The sequence below is a fragment of the Mycteria americana genome, chromosome 11 (genome assembly GCF_035582795.1).
Source record: "Mycteria americana isolate JAX WOST 10 ecotype Jacksonville Zoo and Gardens chromosome 11, USCA_MyAme_1.0, whole genome shotgun sequence".
In the NCBI taxonomy this organism is placed as follows: domain Eukaryota; kingdom Metazoa; phylum Chordata; class Aves; order Ciconiiformes; family Ciconiidae; genus Mycteria; species Mycteria americana.
In genome coordinates, this window is record NC_134375.1 from 6383411 (window position 1) to 6401117 (window position 17707).

Here is a 17707-nt window from a genome sequence, read left to right on the forward strand (position 1 = left end):
TTTTCTGCAGGGGCTCTGCCTGTTTTTTTCAAAGCAGTGACTGAAAAAAAGCATACATTCCTAAGGATAAACTTACTTAAATAAATATAAAACTACCTCAGAGAGGGATTAGAAGAAATGTTAGTATTTTGAACAACAAATGCATATTCAAAAAAGCAGTATATCTCGTTATTTAAAAATATGATCCAAATCTTGCACTCTTCTCTCAGGTAACTTCTCATTTGCTGCTTTGGAAGTTTTGCTTGATAAAGGCTGCGGGATATGTTTCAATAACAAAATGCTAAACTCGGAAAGCTTTCTGATATAAAGAGGTCTGTGCAACTCCACCCTTCTGTGAATGATCTGAACTGACTATAGGTTGGCAGAAGGCCCAGTTAATTAAACTGTTAATTAAAAAAATGTGAGAGAATGCACTCTGCGAGGAAATGTAGAAGCCCATTCATTACTTGCTGTAGCGTGACCAGAGAAATAATACTTTAGAAAGCACGCATGCTAACTAGGAAAAAGAGTACCTTTCTCAGCCACGGACAGGTTGGGATCACTGCAAGGTTTGCACGGTCCAATCATTTGCTGGATCAAGGCGCGCTGGAAATTTGGAGGCTAAGGGAGAAGAAAGTTAGCACAGAAAAGTAAAAAAAAGAAAAGTTACAGAGTTACGGAACAGCTGGTGCAGAACCCTGGGGCTTTCTGTTCGCTTTTTTTTAAGCAAAGAAAGTTTTTTAACTAAAAAAAAAGTCATGGGAACCTTAGGCTGTGTCTACATTAGCAAGTACTGCAGTGCAATACTAGTGGATCTCTAGAGTGTAACAGTGCTGAGGACCCACAATTCATGCTGCTTGTGTTCTCTCGAGGAGTTATTTCAAACTAGCTCTAGCCTGGTCTTGTGCCCATTATCAGCTCAAATGCATCACGTGCCCTTCTGGAGCTTACCTTTTGCTTTGGTTTCATTTGAAAGAATTGAGTTTGCATGCTCTGAGACAGTTCTCAGAGGTGAACTGAAGTGCGATCAGTGGCCATGATCAGGAGATTCCCTTCAAAAGTGCATGCCAGGGCCACATTAAAATGCTTATGTGTAGGCACACCCTGAATTTTTCAGTTTGTCCAGAGAAAGTAGTAGATACGGGCACAGATTGTTTGGAGACCCTGTATCAGTATATTATTTTACCATCTTGTGGTTTTTGATACCTCTGGAAATCGCCATAAAGCTATTTAGAATCAACTTTAAGGCTAAACTGCAGGATGGCCATCGTTATAGAAAAATGAATAAATAAAATGGGGTGACTACTTGCAGTGGACCAGGGCTCATAGCATAAAGTTGGGAAGAAGAGTCCATTTTCACAGCATGTATCTGCAATTTTAACAGTCGTTACAGTTTGTATCACTTGACTACCAAAGTGGGTGGCTCTAGGGGGTGATTAACATGAAAAGTTCTGCGTTGCCTCTGAAAATGATCCTAAGTAAGTTGTTGTGCCTTCCAGAAATAAAAAGGGAAGCTTTAAAGTGGTCAAAAGTAGTAAAAATGAAGTCACAGTTTCAGGCGGTTGAACTGATATAAAAGAAGTCAGATCTGCTACCTGTCCGTTTTCCATGATGGCTGCGGGATACATGGCACTGCTAGGTCGGTCCCGATGGGCTGGCAGCAACATCATCATCTCCCGAGAGTGGCGGTACTTATCTGGTAGAGAGGGAGAGCCTGTAAACAAGTGAGAATAATCACGTACACGTGACAAACAACAGCCATGTCTCCGCATGCCCAGTGATCTAGTCCTCCTTTGCAATTTGTTCAGACGGATGATCTTACAGGACTCAAGAGAACATGGTGCTGAGCCCACTAAGCAGCTAACTGTTGGTGGGGTGCATAGCACAAGGATGAAATAAGAACTGGCTTATTATATACAATTAAGGACATACCATGTAAGGTGTATAAGATATATGCGTCCCTAGTTGTATGTTGCAAAGTGCTTCCTCTTAAACAAAAAAAAGCGGGCATCTGTGTGGAATCAGCTGCGGCTGTGGTGTACAGTGCCTAATGCTCCCTCGCCCCATAAAGTATTGTAGAGTTACAGAAATGCCATAAAATTGCGCATTTTAGGACTAAATGTGGAAGAAAGGGATAAAAGCTTGAGATACACCATTCAGTTAAAGCAGGAAGCTACAGGCAGCTACTTCATTCCTCAGTTCGGGTAGAGATAGCCTGAGGTGTTGCCATTTAGTTGGCAATACCTTGGTTAGCTTCCTCTTCATTAAAGCAAAACCAAAACCAATAATAAACAGAATTTTCTATAAATGTGGGTGGCACTTTGCTTATAATGCCGCTGGGTAATGTATGATTACTACTGAGCGTGTTGGTATACTGAGCCATTTTATGACAACAGGACGTTTACTAATGCTTGGAGTTACATAGTAGGAATATGCTTGACTTAACTATCAGTTATCTGTATAGTTGTCATTTAAGATATTGGGGTATTTCATATAAACAGCTTCCTGGCACGTGGAATTATTTGGGACTCGTGTCCTTCAAGATGAGTGCCACATAACAATATGCCTTCTGATATGCAACAGCTGACAATGGGCTTGCCAGAAGAATGATTCCCATTAGTGACTTCCTAAAGTCTGATACTACTGATACGTGCATCCCTTGGGATGCAGAGTATTAGGCAGGAATTGATGTTCTGAAGCTGCTGGAGTGAGCTTTAATTTGCACTGATTATTTCATTGCGTCACAAACACGCACTTAACAGATGGCAGCACACAGCGCATTACAGAGCCATGCCGGCTTTTGGGGAATACATGCCCCCTTTTGCAAACTTTCCACAACCACACACATTACCTGAACAGCACTCCAACGTATGAGCAAAGGCATTGGTGCTGGTTAATGCAGCTTTTACCCCAGCAAAAGCAAACATGCAGTTTTGGGGACTGATATTCAGCACACAGTGGAAGGAACAATGTGTCCAGCAGAATGCAGGGTAAGGTCCTACAATTGCAACAATTCCATCAGGGGTGGCAGATCCCAGATTAATCTACACCCCACCCCGACATGAACAGCCGCAGAGTATCTGCATTCTAGTTCCGAACTCATTTTCTCCCCAGACATGAAACAGAAACATAATTAGACAACATTATTTGCTCTTATATACAACATCGGCTTGGAAAACACAGTGTTAACGCTTTATGCTGAGTCTCTTTTACTCACACATCACAGGTAGTCCTGTTTCTGCATGACAAATGTAAGGATGCTGAACTTTTAGGTGTGCCCAGAACTGCATCACAGCACAACCTACACTGTAAACTTTTCCCTTTAATTTATCTTGTCATCCTTGTTCTTTTATATCCAAGATGCAAACCACCTCTATGTGCCATCAGTTTATATGGGATTATAGTTTCCACGGACCTTGCACTGCATGACCTGAAAAATCCCACATGTGCTAAGTACGGTGGCAGAGTCTAGTTTACAAAACAGCTCTGCTGTTTGGTACCCTAAATTTGTCAATAACTATAGCTATAAAGATTGTAACAGATTATGCCAAGTATCCAGTCTGCAAACAAAATTAAGTACTGATACCTCTGAATTGTGGGCCACAGGAGGAGTGGCTATAACTGAAGCTTTTATTAATAATCAGGCCTGCTTCCTTGGACAGATAGAGAGCACAGTCACCATGCCTCCTTTCAGGGACTGGCAAAACTTAAAAAACAAAGTCAAAAAAAGCTTTTAAAAGCTTCCAGAGCAGACAGCGACTATATAAAATGCTGCAGCATGTATCAGGGCTTATTCCCTTTAGCTCGTAGCTTGGTACACTTGATGTGTGCAGCACTGTACGTACTATTAACAAGAAACGAAAACCTATGCTGAAGCCAGAGGTAGTTTTTCTTTTTTAATTATGAAAATGTTCATCCGCTTGTGACAAGTATTAGTTTTAAGGAATGAAACTGAAAATTAATATAGTTAAACTCCAAACTCAATGAGTCTTTTCTCCTGATTCATCATTTTCATTACTGTTATGAAAACAGTTCGATCCTGCACCAAATCGTAACTTTTTTGCTTTAAGAAGGAAGTTTTTAATGTAAGTATATGGTTTCTTGCAAAGTGCTGAATAAGACACCAGGACTCATTTTCTACACCTTAAAAAGGGGGCTGTGTTGAGGAAGCAGTAGGGATGCCTTAAGAGGCGAGTCATCAAGTGTCAACTGGGAGTTGCTTTTAGAGTGCCTCAGAGGAGTCCCAACCATATTTTAAATGGAATTACTGAAAAAACCCTAACTCACTCCTAGCTCTTTCCAGGCCTTTTTGCATTACAATTTCTGCTTAACGAACATTGGCTTACATAACCTTTCAACTCCAGTAAGGTTAGAGCAGTGCCTCATGAGTCACCTCAAATGAAGCCAAAACAAACTCTGGATTTCTTACTGATCCTCCACACAACAGTGTTGCTTTCTTGGTAGGGAAGAAGCTACACAAGGGTCAAGCCAGGTGAAAACTGAAAGATACATACTGGTTAATCTGAAAAACAGAGTAACTAGTAACGTCTTTATTGTTAGCACAGAATTAGAAAATTCTTCCCGTATTCTGATTACAATTCTATTTAAGACTTTTGCTCATGTCTATTGTAACTAGTGTAAGGTTTGCTGCTTTAATCTGCTGTTCAGTGATTATGATCAAATCATTAATCTACTGTCTTGATGACTATCCTTTAAAAAATTTTTGGATTAATGGCTTTATTATTTTCTTTGGACAATCCAAATAATTTGCTTGTGTTGCTGTTTTAAACATCAATGAAAGGGTCATTTTTTGGAAGCGGAGAATTTGAAGTACGAGTTATATTCCTGCTGGATTCTTAATACAAATGGCCATGGCTTTCTTTAGTCACTAATGGAACTAATCTATATTATAAAGATACCCATCTCCTCAGAACAGTGCTAGGAGCTGAGCTCCAGAAAGGACTTTGCAGTTAAACAGAGAAGGTGGTATAAGTATCTGGATAACGGGCTAGTGGTTTTTCACCTCTACATTAACGTTTGAATCAGTGAGAGAAATATTTAAACATCTGACAAAAACCTAAAAATGCTAGATAACCACAGTCAGGTTACAGCCACAGGTGACAAAGATGCTTAGTTGATAAATTTAGGTGGCCTGTACGAAATGAACTGTTGGCCTTCATATACTTCCCATCTGAAAAGTGGCTAACTGCAGCATCGTGACTATCGTAGCTTTGTTGGCAGTCTCAGCAGAAAGGCCAAGGATTGGATGGGTCATGGTGACTGAACTATCCTCTCACCTCTAGAGGTGGTCCCTCCAGGACAGAGATGAGGCACATTGGTGGGGGCAGCGTGGGGAAGCTTGCACGGCTGCCGCCCATGCTGTATCTGTTCTGTGGATAAATAGAGGGCTTCAGCCTCCAGTGTTGTCAATCCAGCACCTTTCACCAGCACTAAATTAAAAAGAATATAAATAAATACCAAAAAAAAGGGAAAAAAAAAAAAGGATAGAGGTGCATTGGCAGAGCTGCACATGTAATGTTTGTGAAGTACCTTGCTCCAGCCAGTGATACTGGTCTCTCATTTTCACAAGCATCAAATTCACCCAATTAAAAAACAAAACAAAAGGAAAAATCACCAAGGAGAAAAACAAAGCTGTATTACCACAGTGGAACTTAAGTGTAAGGGCTTTTTCTCGTTACAGAAACAACTCCATTCCAGACAGCGGTGTTGCAATAACCAAAATAGTGACTTGCACACTGTGAAACACAGAGAGCATCTGGGACTTTACTGGAAGTGAAATCCCATAATCAGTGAGTAATGTCTGAATGCTGTGCTCACCTAACTTAAATGTGAACAAAACTAGCAGAGAAGAAATGTTGTATCACAGGCTATCGAAACATGTTAGTAAGAGTGAAGAATAAAACAGATATATCGATTGAAGTATTTTTCAAAATCATTACTTCTCTTATTGTTTCCTCATTTGTGGTCATTTACACTGTCTGGTTCTCATCTCTGGGAGGTGCTGTTGGCTCAGCCATCAGCACCATACCCTCTGTAGCATTCATCAGTTCGGTTCCTAAGCAACAGCAAAGAATACAGTAAAGAGGGAAGCTGGTCGTGCCGTGAAGTCATCAAGCTCAGAAAGACTGGCACAGCCTGTCACTGTGAGCACTGGGCTTCTGAAGTGGAAAATAGCCTGAAACACTATGAGCACCAAAACCCCTCAGGTCCCCCGAAAGATTCAGACCTCACATGCCAGCTGAGGCACATCCATTTAAGGACGTCTTCCGGATAGGATAGCCCTGTGCTCAGTTCCACCTTCCCTTTCCTGTTATGCCAGTTTCTCTGGTTACTTTACTAATTGAATTGTCATTATTTGCCTTCCAGCCCTTGGTAATTAGTGAAGCTATTTGCCTTTATTTGAAGATGTCCACTTCTCACCTTCCTACTCCATCTGATCCTTCAATTAAATCACTTTGATGCATCTGTGTCATAACAACAGCCAGTCAATTAAGTTTTTACTGCAAGATTGAGCAAAAAAGCCTCAAGCTCGCCCAAGAGAAAGAGCCCTTCTCTGTATTCTCTGTTCACAAGGAGACATACAGTTCCCCTGTATGGGAAAAAGGGGTAAGATTTAAATATCAGCCTCTATCTCTGACTATATTCTGGATACCTTCTTCAGACACCTGTGAAAATAGGTGTAGAAATTTGTGAACCTGCAACTGAGAATCCAAAATGAGAGGGGGGGGAACTTGAACGGAAGTTACCAAGGTCAGGAGATTGCACGGAGTAGTTTTGCTTCAGCTCTGAGGCTTGGGAAGAAAATGATGAGCAATATCAAGACCAGCTACTGTAACAGCAAAGGCAATATGAGTACCCCTAGAGTCTGTTTTTACATTTTTCCTTTCTTCAAGAATTTCCCACCAGGGAAGCCCTTCTTTAACTCCAGCATTTAAAATTCGTATCTTTCAACATTCATGGTATACACATGCTTTTGTATACATACATTTCTGCTAAACGGCCTCAAGTTCTTTTTTGTGCCATAATTTCATTAAATGTGTAAAATGATTTTTTTGCTTTTGTCTTCATGAGCTCTCTTTTAAGTACTGTACCAAAGACTATTCTTGTTTTCCTCTAGATTGTCTGCCACAATTTTGTGGCGGAACAATAGAAATCATTATGAAATTCAACTGCCTGAAACCAGCATGTGTTAGAGATACATTCCAAATACTGCTGAGAAAAATGATTAATCCATTTCTGGAAAATGAAAAACATTTTTTAAGAAATAATTTTTGAAGAGGCATTTACAGCTCCAAAAGAGAAATAGTGCTATATTTCAGTGTAGGTGGTCTTTCCCTAAGAAGTAACAATGGTGCCAGGTTTAGGGGATGCCTGCAGGTCCGGTTAACCCTTCATTTGGGTCCATCCATTCTTACCTCGAGCACTGGAAGGGGCAGAGTTAATCATCTGGGACGGTGCCGAGTGAGTAGAGCTCAGGCTTGAGGTGGAAGGGCTAGCCTGGGACGAGGATAAAACAGAGACGTTGGTGACTGAGCCTTGGTACCTGGAGTTAGGGTAAGCAAGCTGCAGGAGGCAGAGAAATCACCAAGGGAGAACTGAGCGGATCGTGCATTAGATATTTACCTGTCTCAGATCACCTAGTGCAGCCTCTGTCTAGGAAATAGCATCAGTGCAGGCCACTGTAAATCTGCAGTCAGGACTGTGGGACTCATTTCACCCTCCCACGAACCAAGAGCAATACTAACTGCATATGCTGATCAGGTCATATAAATAACATGCTGACTAAAATATCACTTTCTGAAAGCAACAGTATGATCTTGGACCACAGTAGCAACTTTCACTGTACAAATGCAGAAGATTTCTTCCCAAAGTAAACCTAGCTGAATTACTCTGTCGTCTTTCTTGAACAATGTTAGATTCTACCTCTTCAGTTCTTTGAGAAAGATATCACAGGCCAGATCCAAGCATGTGCATAGTACAGGGTACTCCTCCTAAGCATAATCCTCCAGAGCACGTTCAGTGCTGTTTCTAAGAACCGCTCCTGGCTGTGCTGGAGCTGTACCTGCATGTGGTACATATCCTCAGCAGTCTCGCCCACAGAACTGTCTGTTAGGATAACCAGGTTTCCTGTTTCGCTGGAGGTGTGGGACGACAGAGAGGATGATGAGTGTCGGACTGAACCAAGCAAGTTCAGTGGGCTGGAATAAAAACAGAGACAGAACAAGGGCATCATGTTTTTTTGAACCTGTGTTTTAATTTGTGAAGCCTGATTTTGTCCAAGCTAGTAAGTACCTGCAGTTACCTCCTGCTTTAGGTCACCTCTAGATGTCAAACACTTTTGAAAAATCAGGCTGAATAAGCTTAAACAAATCCATAAATGTGAGTAAATATGAAAGAAGTGACAGTAAGGCTACCTGTAAGAAAACATAGTATGTAGGACGCAGAATTTCACAATCCAAAGCCAGGTTAACACTGTGTCATGATGCTGGGTGCGTATTTGTTTTGTTTATAACAGAACATTCTGAAACCACTCTCATTTTTAATGCTGAAGTACGATGAGTGGGAGCAGCTTAAAAAAACATTCCAAAGGAAGCCAAGCACGAGACACACAGGTCAAAATACAGTTTTCTTTACTGCATCTGTTGGACCTCAGCATTACAGTCGAAGGCAACTTTGTAGCTGACAGGAAATGAATACAGCCCAGCTGGTGTGCAGGCTGCACCCTGATCTCACTCATGAAATTAATTTTTTCTTTGTCACTCTGAATCATGTACACAAATACATATTTTGCACACTACAGAATCTCCCTAGTTTGCCCTAAGAACTAAAAAAGGCTTTACAAAGTGAGGAATTTTGAGGAAAAAAAAAAGTATCACCCGGACACCAATTGTCAACTGCCAAGCCACTAAAGAGCTACTCGATTTTAATAGTAAAAAGAATGTCACCATCCTGGATTCACGTACTAAAGACCAAGTTTCCGCAGCTTTTCATGCCAGGCTTTAAAAACAGCTAAGCTATGTGGGCCCACCAAGAGAAATAAACACGGATGAACAATTAAAATTTCGTAACTTCAGTGACATTCCTGTCACTGTTTTTCATCCTGGCATGGATGTATACACTTTCAAACAAGCAGTTTTGGCTGGATACAAAACCACTGTTTTGCCCTGAAAATCCCAATTTTTATCCTCAATCTTTATCTCAGTTTTTATAGATGGGTATTCAGTTTGAATAAGCATCCACATCTTCAGACGTTTCTGTGAAGGCTGAGCCATTTTTTGGTATTCTGATCAAAACACCTTGGCAGCCTTTCTTAGATTTGGGTTCCGCTTTGATCAGAATTATAAAAAACAATGATGTGAACATTTTTTTGATCCTTAAAAATGGGTACATACTGACTTGGGTTCTAAAACAAGCAATAAACCTTTCCTTTAATGGTAGACAAGGACCCATTTATTTGCTGTTTGCGTAACAGAAGTAGAAGCTGGAACCTCCAAAGTCAGATTGAATCTGGAGATGTGAGTGGCAGATGTGTGTTTCTGCCTCTACAGTAAGTAAAGTGATGGACTAACACCTGGAGGTGTTTAGCATTTGCTGCAAATTGGATTCCTCAACTTTTTGATTCCAATCCTCAATCAAACTTTAATGATTAGCACTGAATGAAGACGAAAGACACCTTTGCCAAAACTCATCCTGCTCCTCCCGCAGTACCGTTAACCACTTCTTAGATCCTTGAATCTTAACGCAACAGTGTGCAGAGATCCTAGGTACTGCAGTAGAAAAAACCAGGGTACCTGTGTCGATGCACCAGCTTTATGCTCTCTGGGCTCATAGGTCCATGCGAAACCAGAACATTGCTGCGTGGTGTACTAGTGCCAGAACAGGCCGGACTCAGCTTATCCAAACCAGGTAACTCCTGCAAGGGAAGCATACTTTAGCTAAGTTGGTCATGGAAAATTACAAGTTTTCTTCTCAGGAAAATCCTGATCTGTTTCCATGTTCTCTACACTTATCCTCAGTTATCTTGCGTTTCCACAGGATAAAGAGCTTCAGTGCTTTACAACCCTATTCTCTTTATTTCCAGTGACACTTTCTAGCCACTATTTTAGGAATTTGGGAGGAAAACAGGCATAGTATGGCCCAAATTACAGCCACCTACATTTTTCAAAAAAGAAACGTGAACTCAAAAATACAGATCTTGTCCAAACTCTCAAGAAAGATAGTGAACTCAAATTGGCAACTGTGACCTGTACGGATCTCATCTGCTTTGAAAGAGAAAGGCCGTATTTTAAAATTCTGGTGCTGTTATTTCTGACCATCCTTGCATAGTGTTCACTCCTAAGAATGGAGGAAAAAGCCTTCAACTTAGAAGCACCTTAGAAAATACATACTGCAGTTGGAAAGTAAAGTGCTAACACACATTTTTCACATAATACTTTTACATTATAGAAAGATATCCTTTAGTTTGGTTGTGATAATGTTTAAGATAATGTCTAGGTATCCATGAAGATTTCACTATACCAGGAAGAGGAGAATGCACTGCAAATTTCTGAGACCCACCTGGCAAAGATGCCTCAAGTATAGTTGTCACGGAATACTAATACACAGCAGAGCACAGACAGAAGGAAAGGTATCATTCTAAAGGATGATATTTGTATTTCTGGTATGTGACAGGTGGTGTGAGCCGGGCTCTGGAGGCAGTTCCGCTGACTGTATAGGAGCTATAGACCCGTAATAGTGCATGTCCTGATCACCAGAGTTGGATGCCTAAAGTAACCAACAGGAATTCCTGTTGCTGCCTATATAAAAACACTTCTGGAGGGCCCAATCCACGTCATGCTACTCCAAATTTCGGCAGTTCTTTTGAAGAGCTCAACGTCTAACACTTTCTGTTAATCGTTATTCCTCTGTTTTACATCGTTTTCTACTATGTAAGACAGTAGCTGAAAATTACGCTTTACAATTGTTTTGTGATACAACAAAGAACATACAAATATTAAAAATTCTACTTTAAATTAAACGCTAAGTTAGCAGACTTACTAGGACCTCCTCCTTGCACAAAAAATCAAGAACTTTTGATAATTTGGCAATCCAATAGGTTCAATCGGTGCTGTATCAGCCCAGTTCTTTTGTGAACCTTAGTGCAACTGATACAAGTTTAATCATAAATCTGAATGGTTCAAAATGGGAAAAATGACTGTCAGCTTACATGGTACAGACTGGATCGCATCATCTGGAACTGGTCTATCAGTTTCTTATGCAGGGGACGCATTTCTGGGTGTACAAATTTCTCATGGACTGCCAGACCCACTCCTAAGACATGTACCTGTTTAAAAGAAAACATCACAAACCCAAATAAATCGTGTCTAAGAGATAGAATAGAAGCCTGTCCCACAGTTCTGTCAACGTGCAAGAAAGTACTGTAAAATATGCCACTGTTCATTTACAAGACTGCTGACAATTAAGCAAGCCTAGGAGACCTGGCAAGTTCATACTACTTCAACAAGTACTTTAAGTGTGAGACAAGTACATTTATGTCATGTTGGATTACTTTTGTTAAGAGGTAACTGTAAAAAATTACCAGATTGATTCTTTCTTCAGAGTGAACAGCGTTACGTCCTCACAGAGATAATTCATTGTGACAAAGCAAATTCCTTCCACCCAGTGTCAGAGAAGGGGTCAAAGTTGCCAACAGAGATTTCTAACAGGAGTTTCTGATAATTGAGCCGAACAGTGGCAGTGTGGCATGCATAGTCACTCTTTCTGTTGCTCATTATTTATTTTTAAAGGTCACTTCTTCAAAGGTCAGACATATAATATTAGTGATTGAGTGAGATTATATAAGCTCTCAGATGAAAGAAAATAGCAATGATAGCAGGCTTAAAATGTATATAATCCCCTACATGATCCAAAGTCTGTACAAACAATAACTAATTAATCTTCAAACATCCTCTTGAGGATTGAAGGGAGATAAGCATTATCTTTATTTTACAGATGGGAAATCTGAAATGCAGTTATGTGATTTGTTGAAGAAATGAATGGCAGGCTTGAAACGTGGCAAGATGTCTATTGGATAATAAATGGAGACAACAAAATTAATGTACTTTTAGCTGAGCTTCACCTCATGTCCCATAAGGTAAATGGCTTGTTCCTAAACTCCTTGGCCATCTCCCCCCTCTTTTTGTTTAAATGTACTTTAGATCTCCTGTACCAAAATTCTTTGCTTCTGAATGAATCAGTTGGATCTGATATGTTTAGACTGACTGCGGATGAATACAGACACAGCAGCAATGTTCTTTTGCATCTGAAAAACAGTACCTGTTCCTGCATGAGTTCCTTGAGCTGTGTGATCTTCTCTGCATCTCCAGGGTGCTTTGTGATATAATCTTTATCGAAAAAGGCCTGTAGAAAACAAAAAAACCCAGCCTTCTGCTTATTGGAAGATATTTCATCGTAACTTGGTGTCAAAGGATGAGAGGAAAAGGTCCAAAAATCTTAGGAAAACTAAATATATTAAGCTAACAGCAGCAGCTCAATTTTATTGCTTTTAGCACTCTGGGATCCAGGTAAAGCTACACTATGGTTTTAGCAACCTTGATGATTCTGTTGAATCATGAATCTGACCAAGTTTCCCCATGTGATAGTGATGAGCAATACCACTAAGCCTTGTATCATCCAGTTATTTGTATTTTGTATAGTTTCCTTCACATAACTGCCTAAAGTTAAAGGAATTTAATGAGTAAAGTGGTAACTAATGTAAAGCATGAAGTTCTCTTCTTGGCTCTGTGGGGAAGACATGTCCTCCACCCCTGGACTGCTGCTGCCATTTTTCAGTATTTCACCCTAGACTTAACCTTTTGCAATGCAGAGTTTAAGTAACAGCTTGCCAAAGATTATGCCAGGTAACATACTGCATACATGATCATTTTAGGGTTACAGTGAGTCTGAAATTAGGCTAGCAAAGATAATGGTTGAGTAGCACGAATTAGCGGCTTTTCCTGATTACGGGCCCAATCAGTCTGAATTACTATGAGTCCCACTGCCTCTATTGTAAAACAGATTTATCATGTAAGCAGTATTAAAAAAAAGCTGCCTCAGTCTTTTACCTGCCAAGTCAGGATTACCAGGTAAGCTAAGTTTCATTCTTGAGAAACCCCACTGTCAACTGTACCTACCTTCAATGCGATATCCCAACTCCACCTTTGGATCTTCCTGTTGATGTGTGGCTATGCAAGCACTCATGCAGAATAACCAAGTAGGGGTTTTAACCTCATATTTAGATAATGTGCATGAAAATGTCTTATCTTATTAAGTCATACTCTCTTTGAAAGAGAAACGGAAATAAAATTGAAAAAAGATGATACTAAATTCAGAAGCAGAGCCTGGCTTACCTCCTGGTATCGTGCAATTCCCCCGTTAACAGCTGCATCAATCACTCCATTCAGACACATGCTGAGAAGATTAATGTTACCATGCATTTGTTTATGCTGGTACTGGCTTATCAGTGTTCTCAGCTCCTGGTTTTTGTTCTCGACCACTTGAATGGCATTTTCCAAAGGACTTACTTCAACCTCAAAGGCAATAAAATACACTTTAATTCCATGGACACTTCACTGAGACTTATTCTTTTCCTTGTAATGAAATGATACTCTGGGATTGTTCAGTGATCTCTCTTAGTTTTTACTGCTTTGTAGAAAATCAGCTACATTAACAAACTTTACTGTTAGCAGTGCTGTATTTCAGGTCACTGAGTTGTGAAAACGTCTTTCTGTATACTGAAGACATGGCAACAATGCAATTATTCCATCTTTTTGGCACTGTCTCCATTATACTGTCATGTTCCCTCACATAATTCTTCTGGTTATATTCAGCAATTATTTAGACTAAGTGGTGGAAAAAGGACATACTTAAACATTGGTAAACTTCATCATTTTAAACTGCAAGATTTCAGCCAAAGGAGTTTTAAGTTGCCTATCCCATGTCCTCAGTAACTCATCATTTCAAACCCCAATTACAGGAACTATGAATGTTACCAGTTCTCTTCTCTCCACTTCAAACCAACGAGAGATCCCAGGCAAACTGTGAGTCAAGGTCAGAGTGGTACGTTCTATCCACAAGCTCTGCAAAGAGTAATTGAGGATGTCAGATACAGTGAATCGCAATCACATCATCTATACCCTTACTACAGGTGCTAAGGGGGTGAAGTTCAGAAAAGAATATATTAACCTCCTGAGCATTAACTTACTTCGCAGAATGTCATGCTGAAAGTCACTTGAACAACAAAACCAGAATTCAGTATGCTTTAAAGCAACACATTCAACATTTCTATTAATTTTTAAAGGTTGACCACCAATTCTGTCATGGGAACCAAGACGACATTGTGGACATATATGGCAGTAAGAAAAAAAATTCCAGCCAAACAAAAAAACCCCATCCTTGCTTCAAAATGCATCTCTCCTGGCACTAAAATAACTCACCTTTAAACTGGACGATGCTTTAATCAGGTCAGGTGTGTAACCACCAGACTCAGCAGCTACCCGTTACTTGAGTTACTACAGTATCTTTGGCCATCAATTACTTGAGAGGCTATACCAGCATAAAATAATAAGACAGTATTCGCCTCGAAGAGATTAACACACAAACACTGCTTATTCGCTACTTCTACCTTAAATTCGTTCTCCTTGTCCTTTGGGCCTTTGTGGAAAGGCCTGTCATAGCGGAATTTCCGGATGTTGTTGACTCGGTAAAAGCTCTTTATGCGATCAGGGACACGGTCCATTTGCAGCACATCTATATTGTCTGGGATGGGAGTGACTGCATAGATCTGTAAATCTGTAAATTATGTCGTCAAAGAAAGCCACAGGATATCAAACAGGAAAGCTATCTCTACTGTGGAAATAAACAGGATGGTGAATTCAGAAAGCCACGCTCCTCTTTGTTTTCCCACACTCTTCTTTTGCAAGTGAAACGAGAGAACACTGGACTAGAACTACTAGGACAGTCTACAGAGTTATAGTACCTCACAGCCAGATTAACCAAAGAGGAAGATACCTGAGGATGCAGAGAGCATGTAGTAAGACATCCAAAATATCTACAGCACGCAAAATATCCAGTTCCTATTAGTTTTAATTAGAGCTAGGTGCCTCATTTGTGCAGGCACTTTAGTAGATCTCGATGTATTTAGGTACCTAAATATCTAATATTTATCTTTGATAAATTTCGCCTTAGATACTTCAGCTTTGTCTACAAACCAAAGTTGTCCTAATTTCACCAATTTACAGTCCAGTTCAATTAAACTGGTTTAACCTCAGTGTTACAGACAAGATCTCTGCAAGCATAAACAAACCAACCAACATACACATACAAACCACCCCTCTGTCTATGAAAGTATGGTGTTACATAGCGAAGAAGAGTGAAAAGCATGTGTTATGAAAGACAAGTGGGAACCACCAGCCCATTTCAGGAGAGTTCACTTGCTGACAACGTCCTTATGGTTAATGTCCTGTGCAACATCCTTGCTGTTATCACACAAGCCAAACAGTGGTGTTCTCATAACTAAAATCTCCAAAACTCTCTGCAGACCCATTCAATGTTATGTGGTTCAGTCCTTAAATGTACTTAGCATTGTACTGGTTGCATCAAATCACAGTACGGATTACCAGTGCGAAGAATGAGATTCAAAGCCTTAGGTATAAAAGAGTTCAGCAGTTTAAAAGAAAGGGAGACTGCAAAAAAATAATAATAATGATGTGAAAAATAAACACAATGGAAAATAACACTTTGGAATTAATATCTGTTCTCAACAGAATGTTCTCCAAGAGAAGGTATCGGGAATACTTTTAATGACACAACACATGCATTATGGCAATGCTGTTGGTAAAGGTTAAAACATGGATGTGAGCAAGCACAGCTATTTCCCTCACCCATCGGATATGACCTGCATTACTCCCTGAATAAAAAGTGACAGTTCTCTCCAACAATACATAGTGCAACGACCCAGTTAATATCTGCTGCAGACAGGTGTATGGTTTTGTCCATATCCAGCTCTACCTAAGACACTTAGGAACTGAGGTGTCCAAGTTGATGACCTCTTCAATACCTTCCTCCTCTGTCCTCTGCCACAGTTCTTCTAATCATAGTTTGCCCTTTCACTGAAGGATACACTGGGCATCACACTGCAATATAGAGTCATCTGGGTGGTTGGGATGCTGCATTGCAATGGCTTGGGGGAACTCACTCAGCATCCTCTGCTGGAAGGCTTCCAGCCTCTCATAGTCGTGGCCCCGACACACATACTCTTTGTTCTGCAAGAAGGACAAGCATAAATTAGTCTCCTTATAAGTAAGTTAAATTCTATCGGCTTTTATCTCACTTTAAATTTTACCGCTTCACAAACAAAGATAAATGGCAATGCCACTACGCTGATGTGAGAGTAAAATGTGCATTTAACACAGCTGATATATTTTATTCCTTCCTGATTCTGTACAATGTATTTCATCAAGAAGTGATGAATAGGTAGACTATTCCACTGATCTCTCAACAGAACGATGCCTCTGATCCATACATACGTAGCATTCAGTCCTACTGTCTCTTCTTATTTGCTTTTCAGACAACTGAAAAGGGACTATTTCTTAATTGGACTATACTGAAACATATCAACCAAAACTTCAGACAAGGTCACCAGCTTGGCTGTTCTACACTGGGAAAGCTGCTGTCAAAACCAGTTTACACCAGATGGATAAAAGTCCTGAGGATTTCATAGAACAGAGGGAGATGTATGTTTATCAGTTTATCAGTTATTCTGAGAGAGAAGTCGTAACAAACTGTTCACAAAAATCATTGTTTAATCATTGCTGTATTGTCACAGCCATACAATCCACCTCTGATCATGTTGAACAATACATCCTCAGGAACTCCCCTGTCTATAGTGGAGTAATACGGAAAAGCCTTACCAAGAATTCTCCGTGGCCACCTCGCAAATTCCCCTTCAGCCCTAAAAGCACTTTCCTCTTGATGAACAAAATTTCGTTTCTGCTAGTAACGGAAAGCTTGCATTCAGATATGCCTCTTGAGGCATTACACCACTTGTGCAGAGTTCTTGGATGCTTTTTGAGCCATCTCAAACTTTGAACAGCAAGATACAGGATTTCTAAAGTCCTCAGTGTCATAAGGATTGTATTCCAATGTCTTAACCCTCTTACCACAAAACACAATTTTGATTGGTGTTAATGTCTCCTGATGCAAGACCAATGAAAGCAGGCAAATTCTCTAATTCTGGTAGTTTTAACTCTCGTACACGTAACAATAACTAGAAGTACAGGGAGATTTTTCACCTTCGTAAAACAAAGAAAGAATCCCAGCAAACAAGAACAGCTCCCCCCCTTCTATTTCTTGCATTTAGAAGCTGCAGTATACGCAATAATGTTTTGTTAATTGCTCTGGAAAAGGGTTCTGGCTGAGCAGTTCTTGATCTTGCAGCAAAATCAAAGAGAAAGCAGCAAAACCTGATCATAAAACACGGCCAGGGAGTGCAGTTATCTTTGGCTTTGCATTTCAACTTTATGGAACAGATCTCATGTTCCAGCTGCGCCATATGTCACTTCGTATGCATCAGTCACAGCAACCAATGAACTGGGAGAAAAATTGCATGATGAATCTTGGCAGTAATGCCCAAACTTTGCAGCTATTACTAAGTTTGGAGTGAGTCCAT

General features: G+C 40.2%; 1 protein-coding gene across 1 annotated transcript in view; it reads right to left on the minus strand.

Annotated features, from left to right (window-relative positions):
• Positions 1-17707, minus strand: part of DOCK3 (dedicator of cytokinesis 3) — a 222681-nt gene that overhangs the window by 7974 nt on the left and 197000 nt on the right. Inside the window, exons 40-51 of the mRNA XM_075514388.1 lie at positions 16160-16301; positions 14663-14829; positions 14031-14117; positions 13389-13568; positions 12316-12399; positions 11207-11323; positions 9792-9913; positions 8063-8198; positions 7416-7497; positions 5277-5429; positions 1575-1693; positions 513-600 (exon numbers count right to left, since the gene is read on the minus strand). Of these exons, the coding sequence (XP_075370503.1) occupies positions 513-600; positions 1575-1693; positions 5277-5429; positions 7416-7497; positions 8063-8198; positions 9792-9913; positions 11207-11323; positions 12316-12399; positions 13389-13568; positions 14031-14117; positions 14663-14829; positions 16160-16301 (1477 nt within the window). The remainder of the gene's footprint in view (positions 1-512; positions 601-1574; positions 1694-5276; positions 5430-7415; positions 7498-8062; positions 8199-9791; positions 9914-11206; positions 11324-12315; positions 12400-13388; positions 13569-14030; positions 14118-14662; positions 14830-16159; positions 16302-17707) is intronic.